Source organism: Macrosteles quadrilineatus, unplaced genomic scaffold (assembly GCF_028750875.1).
Source record: "Macrosteles quadrilineatus isolate MER2022 unplaced genomic scaffold, UCM_ALF_1.0 Scaffold_9__3_contigs__length_116548681, whole genome shotgun sequence".
Taxonomy (NCBI): Eukaryota; Metazoa; Arthropoda; class Insecta; order Hemiptera; family Cicadellidae; genus Macrosteles; species Macrosteles quadrilineatus.
This window is the reverse complement of record NW_026542602.1, coordinates 42,412,322-42,436,359: the sequence shown is the minus strand read 5'-3', so window position 1 is coordinate 42,436,359 and position 24,038 is coordinate 42,412,322. Positions and strand designations below refer to the sequence as shown.

Sequence of the window (24,038 nt, the reverse complement as noted above, 5' to 3'; positions counted from 1 at the left end):
CTACGGTAATAGCTACTTCCCTATAGGGAAATTCGCTAAAAGTAAAGAAATATTTTTGAATTATATCTTGGAGTTCTCTACTAGGTCTCATAATAATTACTGTAGCCTTGAATCTCTAAATGCTTGAATAAATTACTTTGTACAATGTCATTTTTCAACGTTTTTGTTCACTAACTACTTTTACATTTTTGATCTCATTACTCTTTTAACACGACACATTGCATTAAAACCATAATTAGTATAGGTTTTAGGGTTCTATATGAGTTTAAAACAGAATAAATAACCAGGGAATGAGTCATTCATTCAGCATCAGTGCTGTATCAGCAGAATGGCAGAGATAACTCTATGGGGAAGTGTTTAGTCAACAAATAGTGTCAATGAAATGTACTTCTGAGTGAATCATATCGTTGGATTTTTGATTGGAAAGCTAAAATTAAATTTATCTCAGTTACTCAGTTGTGTTTATTAAGTTGTAAACAAAATTATAAATATAGCATTTTAAGAAGGCAGATGATGTTGAATGTGCCCATTGTTTGGTGGGTTTCAACAGTTACTGAAAAAGGGCTGGTTTTAATTTTAAAATTTCAAAAGTGCCTTAGAAAAACTAGTATAAATCCGTTCATATTCATAGGTACTCTGAAACTATAAATGACCATGAAAAAAGAGAAAGTATGTTTATTTTCTCAATAATTATGTTTAGTCATATCAAAAATGTAAAGTAGGCCCTACATTATTCAGTCCTATAATTAACTTATTGATCAACCCATGATTTCTGAAATCAAGTATCTTTCTCCAATTATATCCGATAAACTATGCAAAGAATCCTTTAGAGTCACTGAGAAATCACAGATTGAGGGAACTGGTGCTCATGCTTATTTTAAAATAATAAATTCGCTCAGGTTTGGAGTTTATGTGGAGGATTGTGCAAGTCGTGAGTAATAACCCTTGAAAAATCAGATTATCTCTGAAAACGTAACAGATAAAACAAAATGTAATCAACAGTGAAGTACTGATATCAAAGTGCGGGAGAGAACGAGAGAGAACGAGAGAGAAAGATAAAGGAGGCGAGGTGTTTACTCATTTAATGGCTATAAAGAAGCCATAACGTCCAGAGAAGCAACTTTGACCTCTATTGACTTATTAAATCACTGCTTGACCTGTGATCTGTACTCCAGTGTTCTCTTATTTGCTTCAATTGGGTTGGAGATTTTTAATTGGGGGTTTCTGCGATGAGTTTTATTTGTTTAACTGTGAACCACCCCTTTTATGATTTACTCCATTATACAAAACTGTAAAGTCATTTTTCATGCTTAATCTAGGCAGAAACTCAAAAAGTAGTTTTCATATTGAGAAACTTTGATGTATCAATGATCCTTTTAATGCCAAATTTCCTTAAAAGAAAATGAAATTAAAAATTATGTTTTTTAACCGGCTAAGCTAAGGCCACTTGGCACTTTCTTACAGATACAAAATTGCAACTTAAACATATTTACAATGTAGGCTCTAATAAATCTACAATATGTGAACATTTTACAAAAATGGAGAAAAATATAAACATATTAGGGTACTAAAGGTTAAAGAAACCTTTATGACAAAAGAAAATCAAACACACTTAAAATGTTACACAATCACACTCACTCTCGTCAGTAATCCCCAATGCGTACAAATTCCTTAAGACTTTCCTGCTGTTAATAAATATTTGACTTTGACTTCAGGACAAACCAAACATGGCAATCATGGATTTCAATAGTAAAATAGAAATCATTCCAAAGACAACAAGCAGTAACAACAAACACTTTGAAAATGAATAGGTAGTTCAGTAGGCCTACATGTATCATTTAAGTTAAGAATCTAACACAGATTTACTGCCTTGGACGATTGGCAGGAATTGAGAAGCTTTAAAATTGGCTCTCTTTCAGAAATGAAATATTTATAATAAAAAAAGTTAAATCACTAAACTGTGTAATGTGCTAAATTGGGATCGACAAAAATTAGTAAACTTTGAACTTGTGGTAGTTCTAAACTTGACCGAGGTATTGCAACCTTTGTCAGGTATAGCGTCAGCTGTTTTTGATTAGTTACCCTCTCTCATTAGTGGAAGTTTAATTGTGTCTGATTTATGTGCCTTTCAAGCTCAAAGGGTTCACATATAATTTTCTAGTTTTAACACATTTTGACCAAAAAAAAAACAATAGACTATGTTGTTTAGGTAAAACAAAATAAAAACTAACTTAAAACAGAGATGATATGCATTTATGGATTTTTCAGGTCTATCAGCTGATCTGAATCACGGCAGTCTCCGTAGTCCAAAGGTGTTTCTGTGTTATCGGCGGGGCCGAGACCGACCTCCACTTGTAGATGTTGGGTAAGTTAAGGACATCTGAGACATCTGAGTGACTTAGTCGCTGAGGATGTTCCTGTAAAGTACAGTAGACCCCTCTTAACCGACTTCTCATTTAGCGATAGCGGGATTATCTGCCCTCGTTTGTAAAATATTATAGTTTGTTTTAACTGTCCTTTTTTTACAGCAGTTCGGTTTAACCGCTGCATTATAGGAATCTCAGCACTTCCCCACGCTCGGCAAAGGGAACAATACACTAAAATCTATTGGATGTTACAGGCTATAAATAAACATCCTGTCTCATAATGAAATGGTTGCTTGGTATCTTTAATTTTGACAATAAGTCTTGTACTGTATTACGATAGATTTGGAAATTATCAATTAATATTACTAAAGGTATTAAAATAAGAACTTGTATTGACTCTAGCATACGATTATAATTATTTATTCAACTAAAAGTATTTGACTTTACTGTGTTTTGGGGTTATTTGTGGCTTTTCTATTGTAAATACTTAAGATAAACAGAGATAAGTGTAGTTTATTTTGTAAATAATGCACACATGACTTCAGAATAGTGATTGTAGAATTCCAAATTAATAATAGTATGGCCTACTTAATTTTTTGAAGTTTTAGGGATTGCCCGCTTTAACCAACCTTTTGCCTTATCTGACCTAGGTCCGGTCCCGTTAGGGTTGGTTAAGTGGTCTACTGTAAGTGTAAAAGCTCTGGTAGCAAACTGTCAATGTTGTTGACTTAAAACATCCCTATGTAAAGTATAATTTTTAAACATTTTAGAAAGGGTTTATTTGCTAACTTTTGTATCCTTAATTTCGCAGAGTGATGTACGAAGGTAAGGAGCGTATCCTGCCGGACTCTGAGATTCTGGAGAAGAGCACGGGAGGCCGGGTGGCCAATGTCAACAACTCAGTGGCCAAGACGTTCCTGACGTACCGACGGGCGCCTCCCAGCATGCCGTGCAATGCTCTGGTCGTCACGGAGATCGTGGTGATCTGTACCAGCAAGGGGGAGATGCCGCCCCACGCCTTCTGTATGATCAGCAAGAACCTCAACAAGGGACTGGTATGTCAAACATACCTTCAGTTTCTAGAAATGAAGAACAATATTGACTATGAACAAAAGTAGACATACCATTTCAATGTTAAAGTTGTTTTGCGATTTTCAGTACAAAAGTGAACATTGTTGACAGAGAGTTCTGATGTCAATTAGTGATTTCTGTCGTATAATCTACTTTTTATAGTTTCTGAAAGAAAAACTTACTGTAAACTATAGCAACTTTTATACAATGTCAATCATAAAAAAATTAAAAAATTGAGAGAAAGTAAAATTTATATAGCATCACTTTCTGTTAGCATCCTATTATAAGTTAGATTAAGATGAAATATTGGTTGTAACCAAATTCTTTACAGTAAGTATGAAATGTTTTCTTATTTTGGGTAGGCCAATACAAATTCAATGGCTATACTTAGGTTGAATTTAGTTCAGTCATAATTTTTTATTTTTTTGTGAGTTACCATCATTAAAATAAAACATCACTTTAGGCCTGCAATGCATCAAGTCTTGCTTACTTTAACATGACTGTCGCTGGGCAAGTAAATCAGTTTGTTCTGTGAGGTACTGTGTCGGAGAGATCTATAAATTTCAGATTTCATGCATTCAGCAAAGTCACAGGCTAACTGGCGGTTTGTGGAAGGGTGAGGGGGTGTCTGTGTCTTTAAATTAAAATTGTTTGATTTTGTCAACGGTTTGTGCCACACTAAACAAAATTGAAGCTTATGGTGATGATGAAATAATAGTAAAATTTATAAATGATACAAGGTGATTTCAAAATATATGTCCTTTCTTAACAAGAATAAAATACAGGGATGGACGGGTCCCGAAATTTCGGGAATTTTTCGGGAAAAAAATATTCCCGATTATCGGGACGGGATAACATTTGATTCGGGAATTTTTCGGGACGGGATTTGGTCCGATCGTCGGCGATTTTGCCGCTTCGCGAGTGCCGTTGACGCCGGTATTGCGAGCGATAGGTCCGCGAACGCAGGAGACGAAGTCATTTCGACGATCGCGCCGTGACCGCGGAGTCCTACCGACGATCGCGCCGTGACCGCGGAGTCATACCGTCGATCGCGCCGTGACCGCGAGTCATACCGACGATCGCGCCGTGACTGCGGAGTCATACCGACGATCACGCCGTGACCGCGGAGTCATGCCGACGATCATGCCGTGACCGCGGAGTCATACCGACGATCATGACGTGACCGTGGAGTCCTACCGACGATCGCGCCGTGACCGCGGAGTCATACCGTCGATCGCGCCGTGACCGCGAGTCATACCGACGATCGCGCCGTGACTGCGGAGTCATACCGACGATCACGCCGTGACCGCGGAGGTCATGCCGACGATCATGCCGTGACCGCGGAGTCATACCGACGATCATGACGTGACCGTGGAGTCCTACCGACGATCGCGCCGTGACCGCGGAGTCATACCGACGATCACGACGTGACCGTGGAGTCCTACCGACGATCGCGCCGTGACCGCGGAGTCCTACCGACGATCGCACCGTGACATCGAGTCATACCGACGATCGCGCCATGACCGCGGAGTCATGCCGACGATCGCGCCGTGACCAAGGAGTTATGCCGACGATCGCGCCGTGACCACGGAGTCATGCCGACGATCGCAACGTGACCACGGAGTCATGCCGACGATCACCCCGTGACCGCGGAGTCATACCGACGATCACGACGAGACCGTGAAGTCCTACCGACGATCTCACCGTGACCGCGAGTCATACCGACGATCGCAACGTGACCACGGAGTCATGCCGACGATCGCAACGTGACCGCGAGTCATAACAAAGATCGCGCTGTGACCGCGATTATTGGACCGACGATCATGCCGTGACCGCAAGGTATACCGGCGATCACCCCGTGACCGCGGAGTCATACCGACGATCACGACGTGACTGTGGAGTCCTACAGACGATCGCGCCGTGACCGCGGAGTCATACCGACGATCGCGCCATAACCGCGGAGTCATACCGACGATCACGACGAGACCGTGAAGTCCTACCGACGATCTCACCGTGACCGCGAGTCATACCGACGATCGCAACGTGACCACGGAGTCATGCCGACGATCGCAACGTGACCGCGAGTAAATTGTTTGATTTTGTCAACGGTTTGTGCCACACTAAACAAAATTGAAGCTTATGGTGATGATGAAATAATAGTAAAATTTATAAATGATACAAGGTGATTTCAAAATATATGTCCTTTCTTAACAAGAATAAAATACAGGGATGGACGGGTCCCGAAATTTCGGGAATTTTTCGGGAAAAAAATATTCCCGATTATCGGGACGGGATAACATTTGATTCGGGAATTTTTCGGGACGGGATTTGGTCCGATCGTCGGCGATTTTGCCGCTTCGCGAGTGCCGTTGACGCCGGTATTGCGAGCGATAGGTCCGCGAACGCAGGAGACGAAGTCATTTCGACGATCGCGCCGTGACCGCGGAGTCCTACCGACGATCGCGCCGTGACCGCGGAGTCATACCGTCGATCGCGCCGTGACCGCGAGTCATACCGACGATCGCGCCGTGACTGCGGAGTCATACCGACGATCACGCCGTGACCGCGGAGTCATGCCGACGATCATGCCGTGACCGCGGAGTCATACCGACGATCATGACGTGACCGTGGAGTCCTACCGACGATCGCGCCGTGACCGCGGAGTCATACCGACGATCACGACGTGACCGTGGAGTCCTACCGACGATCGCGCCGTGACCGCGGAGTCCTACCGACGATCGCACCGTGACATCGAGTCATACCGACGATCGCGCCATGACCGCGGAGTCATGCCGACGATCGCGCCGTGACCAAGGAGTTATGCCGACGATCGCGCCGTGACCACGGAGTCATGCCGACGATCGCAACGTGACCACGGAGTCATGCCGACGATCACCCCGTGACCGCGGAGTCATACCGACGATCACGACGAGACCGTGAAGTCCTACCGACGATCTCACCGTGACCGCGAGTCATACCGACGATCGCAACGTGACCACGGAGTCATGCCGACGATCGCAACGTGACCGCGAGTCATAACAAAGATCGCGCTGTGACCGCGATTATTGGACCGACGATCATGCCGTGACCGCAAGGTATACCGGCGATCACCCCGTGACCGCGGAGTCATACCGACGATCACGACGTGACTGTGGAGTCCTACAGACGATCGCGCCGTGACCGCGGAGTCATACCGACGATCGCGCCATAACCGCGGAGTCATACCGACGATCGCGCCGTGACCGTGAGTCATACTGACGATCATGCTGTGACTGCGAGTCATACCGACGATCATCCCGTGACCGCGGAGTCATACCGACGATCACGACGTGACCGTGGAGTCCTACAGACGATCGCGCCGTGACCGCGGAGTCATACCGACGATCGCGCCATGACCGAGGAGTCATACCGACGATCGCGCCGTGACCGTGAGTCATACTGACGATCATGCTGTGACTGCGAGTCATACCGACGATCATCCCGTGACCGCGAGTCATACCGATGATCACCCTGTGACCGCGGTCATTTTGACGATCGCACTGTGGCCGCGAGTCACAAGTTTCTATAGGTACCTGTATATTGTTACCCATTTTTTGGTTTTTATAGATCAGTACCACAAACAGTAAAAATTGATTTTGTATGTCTTTTTTTGGTAACTGCAATACTCAAGACTTTCTTTTTATGCACAAATAAAATCCCGTCCCGTCCCGTCCCGAAAATCGGGAAGGAAATAAAAATCCCGTCTCGTCCCGTCCCGAACTAAAAATTCAATCCCGTCCATCCCTAATAAAATATCAATGTTAATATTGTGATTCTGATCCAGGTGGGAGCCGACATTTTTATTTGTTACAAGAAGTCTATGAATCGACCAAATCTCATTACTTATAAACCAGGTTAGTTTAAATACACTTCTACATATACCTTTTTTTACCAATTTGCAATTTGTTCTGTTTAAATGTATTTTGTCAACATTTTATTGCAAGAGGCTTAGCCTACCTTTTATATTCAATCTGTAGATATTTTTACAGTTAAATCATAAAAAATTCTGAAATTTATTTAATTTTGAGTTAAGTATTACCTAAGTCATACCATACATGGTTTTTTACAACCTATTAAAGTATGCCTTAAGATCCAATGATAAAAAACATCCTGTTGCCAATCCCTACTAGGTTCCCTGAACTCTTTTAATTCACATGTTCTGGGGTAAAAAAAATGTATCAAGCCTTATTTATCCTTCGCAACTCTGACCTTTTCAAGCAACCACATTCGTGGTTTTTACATTTCGTGGGTTAAATATTCTTACTGTAGACACTTTCTTGCTAATCTGACATGTTCATTGTTAAAGACTTTATAAGTGCTAGATTATACAATTATGTCACAAACTGAACACCTTCTAAAAATTACAATTCTTTCATGGATGAAAAAATGCCTTTAAAATTTATAGTCCAAAGGGCTAATATGCCTGTTGAGACCAGACTTAATTTCCAGTTTCCACTAAATGTTCCATAATATTACACTGATTTCAATTAGTCCATTTGGTTATATTCCCCCACTACTTCCTTGAATTAATCATTTATCTAATTACAAAACATGTTTTAAATGCTCTGTAATTTCCTTTTACCTTCCCACTTTGAAGAAAGAAAGTTTTCTGCCTTTTCTGTTGGATTCAAGATGGTCTCCTACCAACCTTAACCCAGCAGTTCTTGATCATTGGGTTTTCAAAAATGATCCTGACAAAAAAAACTGTTCCTAGTCAGTAACGTTAAGCTATACAATACACCTCATGTTATTCTACACTTATCCTTCACTCATGTTTGGGTTTAAGTGAGCCAAGCTGCATCCTAATCTCAAGTAACAATAATAATAATATTCAACATGCGAGGCATTTTCGAGCATCTTATTCATATTTTTTTTAAATCAGGACATTCGTTATTTGACAATTAGATTCTACACTTCTGTTAGCACACTTATCTGAATAAGAAAGTCTACTTTACTCAAGTTCTTCGTGTTTCTTGTGTCAGAGAGAACTATTTTTCTATTCAAGTAAGCCTTCTATCCAACCAAAACTTCTTAACCTAGGCCCTCGTGCTCTACTTTACATCTTTGACATTACTGCACATTTTGTTATCTGTAGGTACCCTGTCGCGCTACCCCCACCACGACCAGGACAGTTTCCCCCTCCCACCCTCTGTGCCGTTGTTCTGTCTACCAATGGGAGCCACTCTGGAAGCTTGGCCTTCGACAGCTCGTCAGCCGGACCCTGTCTTCTCAACATTTGTACTTACTGTATCCGATGCAGCGCAGAAGGTAATGTAGCTCATGAGAGTAAGCAGTTTGAAAATTATGTACAACTACCCATTTCTTGAATTTGTTAACAATATGTTTGCCGCAATGTTACCAGTTTCAAAATCTCTAGTTTCTTGATCATTTCGGAATACAGTAGAAGCCCTCATATCGGATCTCAGCATAGGATATCCGACCTAGTGTCTGACTGTCTACTTGTTTCCTGTATGGGGTGATAATGGCAGGCACGTTCTGTGAACTAAATGGCCAATCAAGGCTGTCGCCATAATCACGGCCGACGATGACTGCTCTTGCCAAGACCACAAGATGTGCTCACGAGTGTTGCCGCAATCACGAGTGATGAATATCAGTGCCACTAAGACTGCAAGACGTGCTCACGGATGTTGCCACAGGTGCGGTAGGAGAACGGGTGTCGCTGAGACTGCAGGATATGCTCACAGGTGTTGCTGTGGTCACAGTAGACGATTACCGGTGTTCCAGATACCGCAAGATATCCTCCCGGGTGTTGCCGCAATCGTGGAAAACGATTGCCGTTGTCACCAAGACAAGTAATGCTCCTACCGAGATCCGACCTTTTGGCCGTTCCAACCTTGGCCCGGTCCCGTTATGGTCGGATACATGGATATGGGCTCTACTATACAAAGATTTTTTTAAACATTTAGGAGTATTAATGTATCCTGTATGAACAGTATGTATTGCATAAATTCTATATTTAATGTCACATATTCATTGCTAAACCTCAGGCATCTTGTTAGGAATTTCTGTGATGAAAAAATTGAATTGATCAAATTTTCGTAAAGAGGAATAATTAGATGTACGTTATTAGATTTTTTTTAGTTTTACTAGTTAAAATAAACTTAGTTAAAATTTACAGGCAATATTAAGAAAACTCTTCCATATTTTAAGACTAAAAGAAGATCTTCTGATTTATTCTCATTGATTCCTAGTATAATAGTGTCGGTAACCTTGTCTGTGAAGGTGTATGGATCAGCTGTGACGTTCTATGAGAGAGTTCCGCCAGACAAACTGACAGAGGAGCAGCTTCATAAATTAAACCCAGAGGGCGACACTGTCACATACAACATGAACAAATGTATCTGCCTGCTCTCCTGTTGGCCTTTCTTTGACACCTTTGAGAAGTTCCTGCTGTTTCTGTACCGCATGTCCTGCGAAGGAAGCCATGCTGTCCCTATCGAGAGGTAAGAAGTTTAACCTACAAAATAATGCTTCTACAGACACTAAGTCTTCTAGGTGCAACTGTGCCACAGACAGAAACTTGCCAACGACACGGTCGTTCCCAGATAACTGAGTTTGAAAGTTGTAGGGGTCTGCAGTTTTTTTGGGGGTTGAAATACACAACACATATAGGAACACTGAATGTAAATACAAAAAAATATGTTTGCTACGATAAGTGTTCTTTGAAAAATTACATTGGCAGTCAGAGTAGTAGGAACAAGTTGGGGGAATAAAGTCAGCGCTATCTCTGATCAAATTGCCTTTGTCAGTTGGGGTAATTTGATCCAGATGTGTTCTCTTGTAGTAGTGTGTTAAAAAAATAACATTTGCCTTGGGCTGAAGTTTGTCATCGAGGTTGTAGGTGTTCAAATCTCAATTTTTGAAAATTCTTAAGTTTATGACGCACTAAGTAACATAATTAGATTTACTCCCTTTATAGCTTAGATTTAAATAAATGATTTTTATCAACAATTTACCTCTATAATCACCCTAAATTGCAGAATCGACAAAGAACTAAGGATTGCTGTTTTTCAATTCAATTCATTGATTATAATATAATGAATTGAATTGAATTGTTATCGTTGAAGTATTAAATTATCATTACACAGATATAAGAAAGTGTGATAACAACTAACAACAACAATTTCTACTACAAGACAAAGAAGGACTTGTTGCAATTTATATATAATCATCCTTGGTGTTATTATGAATCACTTACTCTACATTTATTAACAACTTGTATGTCAAGCTCATCTACTTGTCATGAATTTGGAAGTTTTTCCAAAGTTAAATTATATCTTTAGAGTTAGAGCCATACACAACTAGTACTTTCTGCAATAATTGTTTGTGGTTGTGTTTTTCTATGTTGCAAAAAATCACTATAGTCGTCATTTATCAAAAGCTTCTCCATTTTTTAGGTATATCAGTCATCTACTGCAGGAGGTGCCGTTCCCCTCTGTGCAGCGTCCTCGAATCCTGCTGCAGCTCTCTCCTGAAGATTTGCTCATGTTTACACAACCAGAAGATCTGCCTCTTCCACGCAGGTGTGCTTAAATATTGACTAGAGCAAGTATTTTTGTAAATTGTGATGGAAGAATTAATTATTATTTGCTGCCATTAAGTTATTTTTTGTGTTGTTTACCTGTGAATATTTGTATTTCCTCACATGAGATGAGACTTATAAAATCTGTAGTTGAGTGTCATGTAATTTAATTCCAAAGATGACCTAGAATTTAATTGATTTAAGGTTCTTTAGCATGCTATGTCTTGATTAGTAATAACGTTTGGTAATAACTGAATGCTTTACAGCTATTGCTCACTTTCTAAATATTTTTCCATATGTAAGCCTAGTCCACACATGGCGATTTGTCTCCGGAAACATTGTCGGCCAACTGTCTCCTTAGTGTTACCTTTTGTATCCAGCGATATCTCCAGATAGTCGGCCAACTGTCTGCCAACTGTTGGCCGAGTGTCGGCAGACAAATTTCCGCGTTTCTGGAGACAAAATACAGTGTTTTCTGTTTCCCATTTGAAGGGAAACCCTGCACCCCCGATATAATAATCATGTTCTCCTTGGTCGCCATACCAACAAACACAGTAACATTGGCTGGGTAGTGTGAGCCCAAAGCAGATAAGAATCTTGTATCCGAAACTGTGATGACAGACTGTCGGCAGACAATCGGCCGACTGTCTGTCAACTGTCTGCCGATTGCCCGCCCACACAGTAGGATAGTCGGCCGACTCAGTCTCCAAGTGTGTAGACACTTGATGAGTAGCTGTAACTATTTCCTTGTTACAGTGGAGCAGGGTTCAGACAGTTGCTGATGAACCTTGGTCCTGACAACTGTCTGATGCTGCTGTTGTGTGTGCTGACTGGGCAGAAACTGCTGATACACTCACTGAGGTTAGACGTGCTGACTGCTGTTGCTGAGGTTACTTTAGACACTTGATGAGTAGCTGTAACTATTTCCTTGTTACAGTGGTGCAGGGTTCAGACAGTTGCTGATGAACCTTGGTCCTGACAACTGTCTGATGCTGCTGTTGTGTGTGCTGACTGAGCAGAAACTGCTGATACACTCACTGAGGTTAGACGTGCTGACTGCCGTTGCTGAGGTTACTTTAGACACTTGATGAGTAGCTGTAACTATTTCCTTGTTACAGTGGTGCAGGGTTCAGACAGTTGCTGATGAACCTTGGTCCTGACAACTGTCTGATGCTGCTGTTGTGTGTGCTGACTGAGCAGAAACTGCTGATACACTCACTGAGGCCTGACGTGCTGACTCTCGTTGCTGAGGTTACTTTAGACACTTGATGAGTAGCTGTAACTATTTCCTTGTTACAGTGGTGCAGGGTTCAGGCAGTTGCTGATGAACCTTGGTCCTGACAACTGTCTGATGCTGCTGTTGTGTGTGCTGACTGAGCAGAAACTGCTGATACACTCACTGAGGCCTGATGTGCTGACTGCTGTTGCCGAGGCTGCATCAATGGTGAGTCATTAGCACCTTTTGATAAGACTGAAGGTCATCTTACTTATCCATGAATTCTATCATGACACTTATCTATGTAAAATATCATCCTAATAAGTATTTGAAAACAGATGAGGTTGCAGATGTCTTAAGGGTTCAAACTTAAAATATATCTGAATTGTAAAGATTGTTGAGTTTTCTAACTGAAAGATCAGGTAAAATTCCTCCTTTTGTATGCTTTAGTTTTAATTTATTTTGCATATCAATGATTGATGTTAATGTGTGAAAACAAAAGAGGTTTTACAAAAATAAGAATGATTCTTTTAAATTTGTATGTTGGTTCTTAAATATGCTATTTTTATAAAAAAAACCCTGAGAAAATATGATTTCTCATTAAAAAATATTACAAAGCCTCTAAAAACTCTGGAGATGTCTACAATACCTTTTGAGGCGAAATCATCTTCACAATCGAGGATGATGATCATGATTTTGCTGGTGTTGCAGGTGACAATAGTGATGTCCTTGGGATTGTGGGGGATTAATGATGGGGCCACGATCACAGATTAAAGTTAAGATGACATAGAACAGCGTGATTAATTATACAAATTGTTATTGTTGTTACTGAATTGCCATTTGCAAGAATTTTTGCTCAAGATATTGAATGCATAACTAAAGATTTCACTGGAAGATGGTCCCTGAACTGATAACTAGGAAGGAACTAAAAATCCGTCACATCTAAGGTCTGAACTAAAGGTATAATTCTGTCTATCCCTAGTTTATATATGAATCGACCAGATTGTGTGATACAATGTACAACTGTTCCAGATCATCTTCCCTTTCAAGTGGCAGTGCCCCTACATCCCTCTGTGTCCAATCTCCTTAGTAGAACTTCTGCATGCCCCGCTGCCGTTCTTGATCGGAGTTGACTCTCGGTTCTTCGACCTCTCTGAGCCTCCACGAGACGTCGTCTGTGTTGATCTGGACACAAACATAATAACATTGTGAGTGATTTTGCTAAAATAATTGCTATAATATTAAGTTTTTCAATTATCTTCTGTATTAAAATCTGCATGGTCTTTTATATGAAGATTCTGAGGTGACCACTTGTCACATTTTCATGATTCGTCAGTTGAAAGTAAGATAATTTTGAGAGGAAGAGAATGTTCAAGTCAGTAATTTTTATTTTGGGTCTCAGGTTTTAGAAACATAGTTTTTATTGATTTAAAGTCTAGCAGCCAACACTATCAATTTAAGTAAGTTTCAGTTCAATATATTTTAGTTTAACCATCGACTATTGGATACTGAAGTAGTCATCCCAACTGTCACAATTTTTTACTAAAAAAGAACATAATTGTGTCAGCCAGTGCCTAAAACTATGCCCTACCTTTTTTTTGTTGCCGACATAGTTGATGGGTCATAACAGTCGCTATAGCTCTCAATAAGCATAGATTCATAGCATTCCACATCAGATGTCATAATACCAGAAAATAATATTTTCTCATTTTGGCAATAGTGCTCTTTGTGAGTAGCTCATTCAACTAAGTTCTTTTTTAAATAAAGAATTGGCGACAGCTGGTCTCTATAGATTGGTCCACTTTGGTAGTTTACGATAAAGATTTTTCTAGGGGAGAAGCCAAGTACAATCTGCACATGTCGTTTCTACCCAAGAAGCCAGCTCGGATGTTGCGCAACTCTCTGGCCAAGTTGCACGACAAGTTGCATCTATTGTTGCAGAGTGGTATCTCCTCCGCCAACACCATAGATCTGGACTTCCAGATGAAGCGCAAAGAGGTACACTTCTGTTTGAACTCCTTATCCCTGACATGATTGTAGGATGGCCTAGGTTATATTTAACATAATTACACAAATTACACAGATACGAGTTCAGGGAGAGCAAACATTGCCATAGGCTTACTCTATTATTTCTATATTTATACATTTGTGGTCATTTTTGAGTTCCCGGTCTTATCTCCAAAGAATGATTGTCTTGGGGTTAAGGGAAGGTTATTATCGTACTTTGGGGAAGTGGTTTCATGCTCTAACAGGTGTAAGCAGTGCTCGATTTGCAAAAAAAATGAGGTGCCGAAACTGTAACCTATATAATGAAATTTGTGCCTCTTTATGTACCTACTTATGCCTACAATTTTATCTTTCCGAAAGAGAGGTACCGGAATTCCGTTCCGCCGCGATCCCCTTCAAATGGAGCACTGGATGCAAGTAGAATTTTTGAATATTTAATGTAACTTTTTTTAAGGCAAACAGCATAACCTCTAATCCTGTTCCCATTCAATATAAATAATTTGTTAATTAGCTTCATTAATTGATAAGCTTGAAGACATATGGGCTCTGGCATATGGGTCTAGAATTTATTCCACTGAGATGAAACCAGCAACCTTCAGATCGAATGTTAGTACTATAACCACTTTGCTGCCAAGACAATTGGTATGGAATGACTAGGAGCTCATTGTAAAATCTTTGTAAAAATGAAACTAATTATTTATTTATTTCGATGCAAAGCTAAGTAGCTGACTGAAAAGCATTTTATGAAGAGATAGAGTTCGGCTAGATAACCCAAGAAATTCCAATGGCTAATAGATATTGTAAACAGGTCTCATAAGCATAACACACACACACACAGATATTTTCTCCTAATTAATATAAGACTTGTAAGAATATTTTCTGTAGATTTTTACCCGCGATCAAGACAAAATATCCTTTGGAGAAATAGCCTCTGGATCGTTATTAATCATTATTAATCTAAGGCTTACCTTACGATCAAATTGATTTAAATTGTGGAGACCTAGGTTAGGTAGGAAACCTAGGACTCCACAATAAATCAATTGGATCGTAAGGTAAGCCTTAGATTATAATAATACAAAATATCCGTATTATTCTATGTGACATGGTATTGCGTATTTATTTATCAATCCTGGGATCTAACTTTTTCTGGTTAGCTAGCAAAACTCTATCCTTAGACAAATTTATAATTTAGTGTCAATCACTGCTAAAATTAAACTTTACTTCTGGAAATTGAGTTGTGAACTTGTTAGAAAAAAGGGTAATTTGAAATTGAGTTTTAACTTTTTTTAGAGATAGGAGCCTATGTAAAATTGATTGTGATGTTGTTTTAGGGATCAAAGTATTCACTATAATATTGTTTAACAGTTAAATTTTGAGGTGGAAATCCAAGAGGCCTTTCTGAGGTTCATGGCCACCATTTTGAAGGGTTATCGTTCCTATTTGCTGCCCATCATCAAAGCACCTACTGTTGGCACTACCGATACCAACTCCCTCTTCAATCTTAAAGGTACTGTGGATTTTTTAATGTCTATAACTCAAGTATATAACTGTTTTTTAAATATGTTTTTCTACACTGTTGGCAATTTCTAAGGGTTTTTGTTAAAAAAAAAGTTAAAAACTCGATCTTGTTAGTTGTTACTATCTAACATTGACCTTTGATATCTTTATCCACAATCGATACCACTAGGGGTCGAACGAGCAACCTCCTGATTTTACGGCCAGCCCTATAACCACTGGCCCAACATTACATTGTTTTACCTTTCCAACATTGTATTTTTGTTAATGAATTGAATTCCTACAAAAATTAAAGCATACATCCATTTATAAGGTTTTATCAGTATCTTTGTTCGTCCTAGCAAAAGAAACACTCTTTTATTACAATCATTTAAAATATTTTTTGTTACACTACAGCTTAAATGGTCGTTTCAATACATGCGTTGTGGGGCTAAAGAGTCTCCTATCCCTAACCACAACCGAAACACAGCCAAAAAATAACCTAGGAACCTAAATAATCGGAACCTAGGATAGATTAATCCGGTGTAGTCGTCAGCTGTATATTGCGGCTCATTGTGTTGGCAAAGTGATACCTAGTTCAAATAACAGTAACAATTGTGCACATTTATTAACAAAACTAGTCTAGATACAATTTTGAAGCTGATTCTCAAAGCCAAACAATGTTTTTATCCAGTTAAAAGAAAAGTGGAGTATAAAAAATATATTTATCAATTGCGCTGACCGTGTCTTTTCAACCTTCGCTCAATTCCAACCTCCGCTTTACCTAGATAGTCAATCAAGAATAGAACTTGAATAGGGGCTAAAAGTTTTAGCCCCTAGTGATGAAATAATAAACAACTTTAAACTATTGGTCCCAAAATATTTGCATTTACCGCATGAGATGTTTAATTTTTTACAGCCTTTACCCTGTCACGGGATAAGTCAGACAACAAGTTTTTCGCACTTATTGTCAAAACACAAATGTTCATACGGTTTATTGAAGAAAGAAGTTTTGTTTCCGATATGGATGCTGGGTTGGCGTTTTTTGATGACTGCACTGAAAAGGTATGTTCAACTTCATGATCTGGATCAACTCATTAAAAATATTATTGATAAAAAAAGAAAGTTTTTATAGTTGCATGGTATTGCTCTAAACCCAACGAGAGTGATGTTTTAAAAGAGAAATGTTTAAAAACACATTGAATCGCAAAGATTGTCAGTGCAAAAGAACGATACTTTTGTAAAAAAAATTTTTTAAATTCAGTTTGTTAAGTAAAATTTCTTGGTTAAACAGAGCAGGCCTGCATTCAGTAAAGAGGAGTTGAAATAAAAACAACTCAAGCAGGGAATTATGTATTGTAATTTATAATTCATTATTCTGTTGAAAAATTGTTGTTGTAAGGCATGATCAATTTACTAACTCAACTAACTGTTTTAACATGCACAAAATTGATTGCAGTTATTTGTATTCAACTTGACACAATATTGCTAGAAATAATGATTTGACAAATATATAACAGTATAACACTAATACTCAGGTATGGTTGTTTTGTCAAATCATAAGTAGATAACACAAGATGTAAATCTTAGGTGATCTTTTCAGATTGTAACTTTAACTGACTATAAGTTAAAATGTTTTGTTTTTGCGTAAACTCTCATTGGTCGTAGAGGTTGCTTGGGTCTTTAACTTAGCTAATGCTCATCAAAGAGCATCCTATCATGTATATAGGTTGTTTGTTATTTATATAACATGTTAGGACTTTTTCAGTCTTTTAAAATGTAATATTATCGAGTGAGTTATTAAACTGTTATCAATTTTTAGAGTTAGACAATTAATTAATACAACACATTGAGAAATTTGAGAGGCTACTCAAAAATCTCCGGAATAGCATTGGCAGAAGTTTTTGTAGTGTAGTGTTTTTGCTACTAGACCTGCTTAGCGGAACTCATTGCCAATTTATGCTGCTGCATCCACCTAGCATGTTATGTTGTATGTTTTTGCAATGCTGTTTAATTTGCTCTGGTGGCATTTTTTCAAGTGAACAAGCTGCTTTGAAATTTTATTTGCCCAAACGGAATGATAAAAATCACTGAATATAGGTTAATGATAGTGCACAAATAGCTCACCAAAGTTAATTTAATATTTTGCCCCTACTAGGGAACTTTTTCAGAAGTCAATGATTCTAATTTTAATTAAATGGTTTAAGTTACCTGTCTTTCGGGGATCCTACTGTTGTCTATGGCGACCAGTTTTTAGATTACAATCTCATCATCAGGCATCTTTAAATGTCATATCACTCAAGTTGAGGTCATCAGTGAACACCAAACAAACAGAAAATACAAACTGTACGAATATATACAACTGAGTACAGGCCGACACAGGTAGACAAGGTCTGTTGTATATTCTTACAGTAATGTCCTTCCGTATTTTATCATTTCTGTTCATGTTTTTGTGTTAACCGACGACCCCAACTTGAGTGATGACATTTAAAGATGCCTGATGGTGGGACTTAAATCTTGAAACTAGTTGCCATAGATGATAGTAGGATCACCGACAACAGGTAGGCTAACTTCAACCATTTAATTTTACAAGTGATCCTAAAGCACCATGTGAATTTTAATATACTAATTTTGATTATATTACTTTTCTTCTGAAAAGCTCCTGGTGAAATACTAAATGAATGGTCTTGTGAACTTTTTGTAAGCTACCCTGGAAGTGTTTCCTTTGGTAACTTAGTTGTTTGTTCATTCTTTTTCCCCTTATATATTCCTTAGCAAAGCCGGAACTTAGTGTGGGATCTACGAGGTTCGCCTGTATTTACAGTTTATTAATTATTGCATGAGGCATGATGCATGTGCATGTTTGTTGAGTCAGCTGGCCGTGGCCCGAGCCAAGACTAAGCACCTGTTCCAGGACGGGGAGGTCAGACTGTTAGACATGGACGAGTCTCATCACAGTGAGCGAACGGTTTTCATCATGCCTCCAGAACCTGCTGGTCTCCCTGTCGACAACACCTACACCTACGAGGTAAACTTGACTGTCTGTCACCATACACTACTAGTCTGTACAGTAAAGTACCGTTACGGTCATAAGCCGGGTTTACACGATGCCAGTTAGGCAAGCCAATTGTCTTAGCCAATTGTCCTCACGTGGTTGCGGAATTGTCGTAGGCCAGGCAAGTTGAACGAGAACCTGTTCACACGTGGCCAACACTTTCCCAGGCATTTTACAGTGAACCAGGGTACTACTGCCAAAAGACAAGACAGTGCTATTGGCCTCTACACCGTTTACACTGCACCAATTGTCACGAAAACTGGGTTTTCGAGGGGTGGGGGCCTCACTGGGCCCAGCTCATTGTCCTCAGTCTACTCCCGGAGACAACTGAATTTCGGGGCAATTGGCGGGCCAATACACGAAGCCAGTAATTTCAAGCCAGTCAGTTGTCTCCTGCCAATTGTCTCGCCAACTGGCATCGTGTAAACCCGGCTATAGTGTGAGCTTTCAGTCTTGAACCAGCATCCCTGGGGGCTTATCAGTTAAAGACGCTACCACTGAGCCACCGTGAACAGAAAAATTAATCAGATAAGTAATATTTCCAATATTCAAAGTTACAAATGGATATGCCGGAATACAGTGAGTCAAAAATATTAAGACAACTGTTGGAGCGCTTTTGTATTAATTGCTCTTCAAATGCTACCAATCCTTGATAAGTTTAACCTTAAAACTATATCTTTTGCTAAGACCCAGTGGTTCAAAATACTTTTTAGCTTTAGGCCTCTCCACAAGATATGTTTGCTTTTATAATACTAACGATACCTGCAGTCTGAAATTGTTTAAAACAAAATTGCTGTTCTAATGCTTTGCAAAACAATATTCAAGTTCTAACAGTACCTGTAGGGGAGAAAAAGTACTCGAGTATTGAGTAATTACTCATCATTGGCAAACGCTTGAGAATGGGTAAAGTAATTCCATTTCAAAAAATGAGTAAAGCAGTAAATCTTGTGTAGGATGATATATTTATTTAATTACATTTGTGTTTCTGGATACCTCATTCAACGAATAATTCCAAAAATGTAATCAATTTTAAATGAGTAGTTAAGTCTAGTTTTGGGGTAAAACTTTCAGTAATCATCATAATTTGATTTTATAATCACTCAGTACTGGCTAGCTACAGGAATAAATAGTTATTTGTGTAACTAGTGAAGGCTTTTTGCACTCGTGTTACACATTATATTTTTCCTACAGTCACTATAAAGCATATAAATAATTAGTCTTTCAAACACTATACAACACGTTTTTAGGTTCAGCTGGCAACACAAATAGGTGCCCTAAGTTAGAGAAAGTAGGACCTGGTCCGTATCACTCCGCTATTTTTCCTCGGCAAGAAATGTGCTCCCCGTTTTGAGAATATAGTTCCGTATGTTTTTGTACTTTGAACTGGTTTCCGCGCCTAAAAAAAATGCTTTAAAGGTATTTTCTTTTTTATTAAGATTATAGGAATGTTTTAAAAACGTTTAAAAGAAAAGTCCAGAAAGTTCAGAAATATCGAAACTATAAACACGAAATGACAGGTTAAATCGTAGTTATAATAGTCAATCAGCTGCTCATAGTATTATTATCTTTAAGTGTTGCCAACCTATTTCCAAGCGCACACGGATTACAGGCATAATAGAACCACGCTGTTTTGTGTTGTTTCGTTGGAATCCTGATGTGCGGCAAAGTATAAACCGTACGACAAAGTATAAACTGTACGGCAAAGTATAAATATGCAGCAATTAGCAGCTTTCTGTACTATAAACAGTACAAGGAAGCCAACTTTGTCGGGTGACTGTAGGAAAACTATAAAACGACCATTTGTCAAAAAGGAAGGTTTATAATTTCCAGAACAGTTTGAAATGTTAAAACATATAATCTATTTATGAAGCATCAAAATCACAACTACCAAATATGTTGAAATTCAATGTAATAATAAATAGTAGAGAAGTTAAATGTGAAAAATAGGAGAAATATGTCTTTTTCGTTCTAAAAGAATTAAAAAATTTCTTTGATTGACAGAAGTATTTTGATGTTATTGTGATAGTGGACATCTTGCAAAGTATGCACGGACAAAAACTCACTATTATGGCGTGATAGCAGGAGATGAACTTGTTGATTTCTTTCAGAATGTTTATAATCAATTTTAGATCTAGCTAATTGCTATTTTATTTGAATACATAAATGGTTAAACTATAAATCCACCATGTATCTCACAGGGCTTCAGCCTGAACCCGTTGCTGTTTTCGCACAAAGAGCCCAAGTCTCTGCTGAAGGCAGCTAGCGCCAGGGGTGGGGAGGGGGGGTTGGCGCCAGGCAGTCCAATGGCTCGGCGCACCAAACATGAGATCAAGTCTGCTCAGAAACTAGCCAGGAAGTACGCTAGCTCTCCGGAACTGTGGGCCAAACTGCTACTGGGAACTTGCTATAGGTAGGTATGCATTAGTGGGACATTCAAACCTTGATGTAATTTGTGAAAATTCTAAAATAAAAAAAATGGACTTTTAGGGATTTTTTTTACTATCACTTCTTTCTTCATCCTAAGTCTAATGGGTGTTTTGCTATTCTAATGGTTAGTGTATTGGGCATTGGTGTGAGAGGGATGAATATGATCTATGATCCCTATTTATTAAATTTCCGCTAATTCTCTGTGTGTTGCAGCATATGGTTCATCCATCTCCCCAGTCAGGTGTTGGCATCTCAAGGTCGTGCTGCTGCCACACTGAGATCAGCACAAGAGTTGTTGGTCAGATTACACAAGGCTGGCTTCACTATCAGGGATGAGGTATGTCAAGGGACGAGACAAGTTTGTGTTTCACGCTTACTTTCTGACATTACACCTATTCAAACCATTTTGGTAAACAAAGTCATATTGGTATCAGTCTGCCACAGAGCTGATTGAATTAAACAATTAAACTTAAGAGAATTTTATTAAATTAGCCTAGACCGTATAGCTGAGTTTGTTTCTATTATCATTGATGGGTGTGTAACTGTTTATCATGGCAGATTTGGTCTGTTGGTGCCAACATTCAATACATTGGATGTAAGACCAACATAACTGAAACTTAACTTACAGCTATGTGTGCGACATTAACTAAAACGGCTTAAAGCTATATTAACATGCTGCAGCCTGAGAGTCAGATTTTGGGTCATGCATTTGGTCGACCAGTGGATGGGAAAGACAGCTAGGTCTGATTAATTTCCATACTGTTTTCAGCGTGTAATTTGTTCATCTAGGAGACAAAGGGTTAACATTTTGTCTTGGCCAGCTACAGTGTTCAACACATCAGAAATTTACCTGTCTGTAGTAGAGCTGGTGAGAGAGGACCATTTAAAAAGAATAATGAACGGTTTGGGTGAAATTCAAGGTGATAAGCAAAATGCTCTGTCAGCCAGTGTTGGCAGTCAAGCTGTTGTTCCTGATGAAGAGGTCAGGTCTGCAGCCCAACACCATCACATATAGCTTCTACAACATGTATCTGCAAGATATCTATCAATGTTTGTGTGGCAGGTGTGTTACAGAGTGATGATGCAGCTGTGTGGAGTGTACAGTCAGCCAGTGTTGGCAGTCAAGCTGTTGTTCCTGATGAAGAGGTCAGGTCTGCAGCCCAACGTCATCACTACAACATGTATCTGCATGATACGTATCAATGTTTGTGTGACAGGTGTGTTACAGAGTGATGATGCAGCTGTGTGGAGTGTACAGTCAGCCAGTGTTGGCAGTCAAGCTGTTGTTCCTGATGAAGAGGTCAGGTCTGCAGCCCAACGTCATCACATACAGCTTCTACAACATGTATCTGCAAGATATCTATCAATGTTTGTGTGGCAGGTGTGTTACAGAGTGATGATGCAGCTGTGTGGAGTGTACAGTCAGCCAGTGTTGGCAGTCAAGCTGTTGTTCCTGATGAAGAGGTCAGGTCTGCAGCCCAACGTCATCACATACAGCTTCTACAACATGTATCTGCAAGATATCTATCAATGTTTGTGTGGCAGGTGTGTTACAGAGTGATGATGCAGCTGTGTGGAGTGTACAGTCAGCCAGTGTTGGCAGTCAAGCTGTTGTTCCTGATGAAGAGGTCAGGTCTGCAGCCCAACGTCATCACATACAGCTTCTACAACATGTATCTGCAAGATATCTATCAATGTTTGTGTGGCAGGTGTGTTACAGAGTGATGATGCAGCTGTGTGGAGTGTACAGTCAGCCAGTGTTGGCAGTAAAGCTGTTGTTCCTGATGAAGAGGTCAGGTCTGCAGCCCAACGTCATCACATACAGCTTCTACAACATGTATCTGCAAGATATCTATCAATGTTTGTGTGGCAGGTGTGTTACAGAGTGATGATGCAGCTGTGTGGAGTGTACAGTCAGCCAGTGTTGGCAGTCAAGCTGTTGTTCCTGATGAAGAGGTCAGGTCTGCAGCCCAACGTCATCACATACAGCTTCTACAACATGTATCTGCAAGATATCTATCAATGTTTGTGTGGCAGGTGTGTTACAGAGTGATGATGCAGCTGTGTGGAGTGTATAGTCAGCCAGTGTTGGCAGTCAAGCTGTTGTTCCTGATGAAGAGGTCAGGTCTGCAGCCCAACGCCATCACATACGGCTTCTACAACAGAGCTGTGCTGGAGTCCACCTGGCCCTCGGACATGCACAACAACAGCCAACTGTTGTGGAACAAACTCAGGTGTGTGTCATCCTAGGTTATCCTTTTTTCATTCCTCCAGGTTTTTGTTAGGAATTGTTTTTTACATTCTTTTAGGCTAGATGCTGTTGGAACACGGCATTATCAATTAAATCAAATCCATTTGAGATCGGCAGAAATTTATCCCTGGTCCACTGGGAGTGAAGTCCCAATTTTCAGTTTATAACAGCGTTATTCAACCTTATGACCTCCAAAATATACTTACCAAAAATCCACCCTCTTATGTCAAATTGATGATCAAAGTTGTAAAAACTAAGAAAGAAAATAAAATACAGTGTCACACTCTGCAAGCATCTCATACAACTATATTGTCTTTGAGTGAAAAACCTGTGACAGCTGGACCACAAAGATACTCTGTCAACTTGAGAATTCCAAGTCAAGGGTGCTTGTAGGAACGTGGTGATGGGCGCAGCGCTGTTCCGTCAGGCTGGACGCCGCTGTGCCAAACATCGTCGGCTGTCAACTGCCACAGAGGACGGCAACTCTCTGACAGCAGAGGCGGTGGACGGAGTGTCTCACACATCCATAGACAGCGCCACCTCTCACGACCCTCAACCTACGGGTAAGA

At 39.8% G+C, this 24,038-nt stretch overlaps 1 protein-coding gene across 1 annotated transcript in view; it reads left to right on the top strand.

The window, feature by feature from the left end:
• Positions 1–24,038, top strand: part of LOC129002479 (DENN domain-containing protein Crag) — a 50,113-nt gene that overhangs the window by 4,977 nt on the left and 21,098 nt on the right. The window contains exons 2-17 of the mRNA XM_054430314.1: positions 2,269–2,365; positions 3,178–3,421; positions 7,261–7,330; positions 8,572–8,744; positions 9,720–9,940; positions 10,895–11,020; positions 12,319–12,463; positions 13,268–13,443; positions 14,068–14,233; positions 15,608–15,749; positions 16,656–16,801; positions 18,612–18,764; positions 20,990–21,201; positions 21,432–21,555; positions 23,256–23,452; positions 23,863–24,032. Coding sequence (XP_054286289.1) covers positions 2,269–2,365; positions 3,178–3,421; positions 7,261–7,330; positions 8,572–8,744; positions 9,720–9,940; positions 10,895–11,020; positions 12,319–12,463; positions 13,268–13,443; positions 14,068–14,233; positions 15,608–15,749; positions 16,656–16,801; positions 18,612–18,764; positions 20,990–21,201; positions 21,432–21,555; positions 23,256–23,452; positions 23,863–24,032 — 2,562 coding nt within the window. The remainder of the gene's footprint in view (positions 1–2,268; positions 2,366–3,177; positions 3,422–7,260; positions 7,331–8,571; positions 8,745–9,719; positions 9,941–10,894; positions 11,021–12,318; positions 12,464–13,267; positions 13,444–14,067; positions 14,234–15,607; positions 15,750–16,655; positions 16,802–18,611; positions 18,765–20,989; positions 21,202–21,431; positions 21,556–23,255; positions 23,453–23,862; positions 24,033–24,038) is intronic.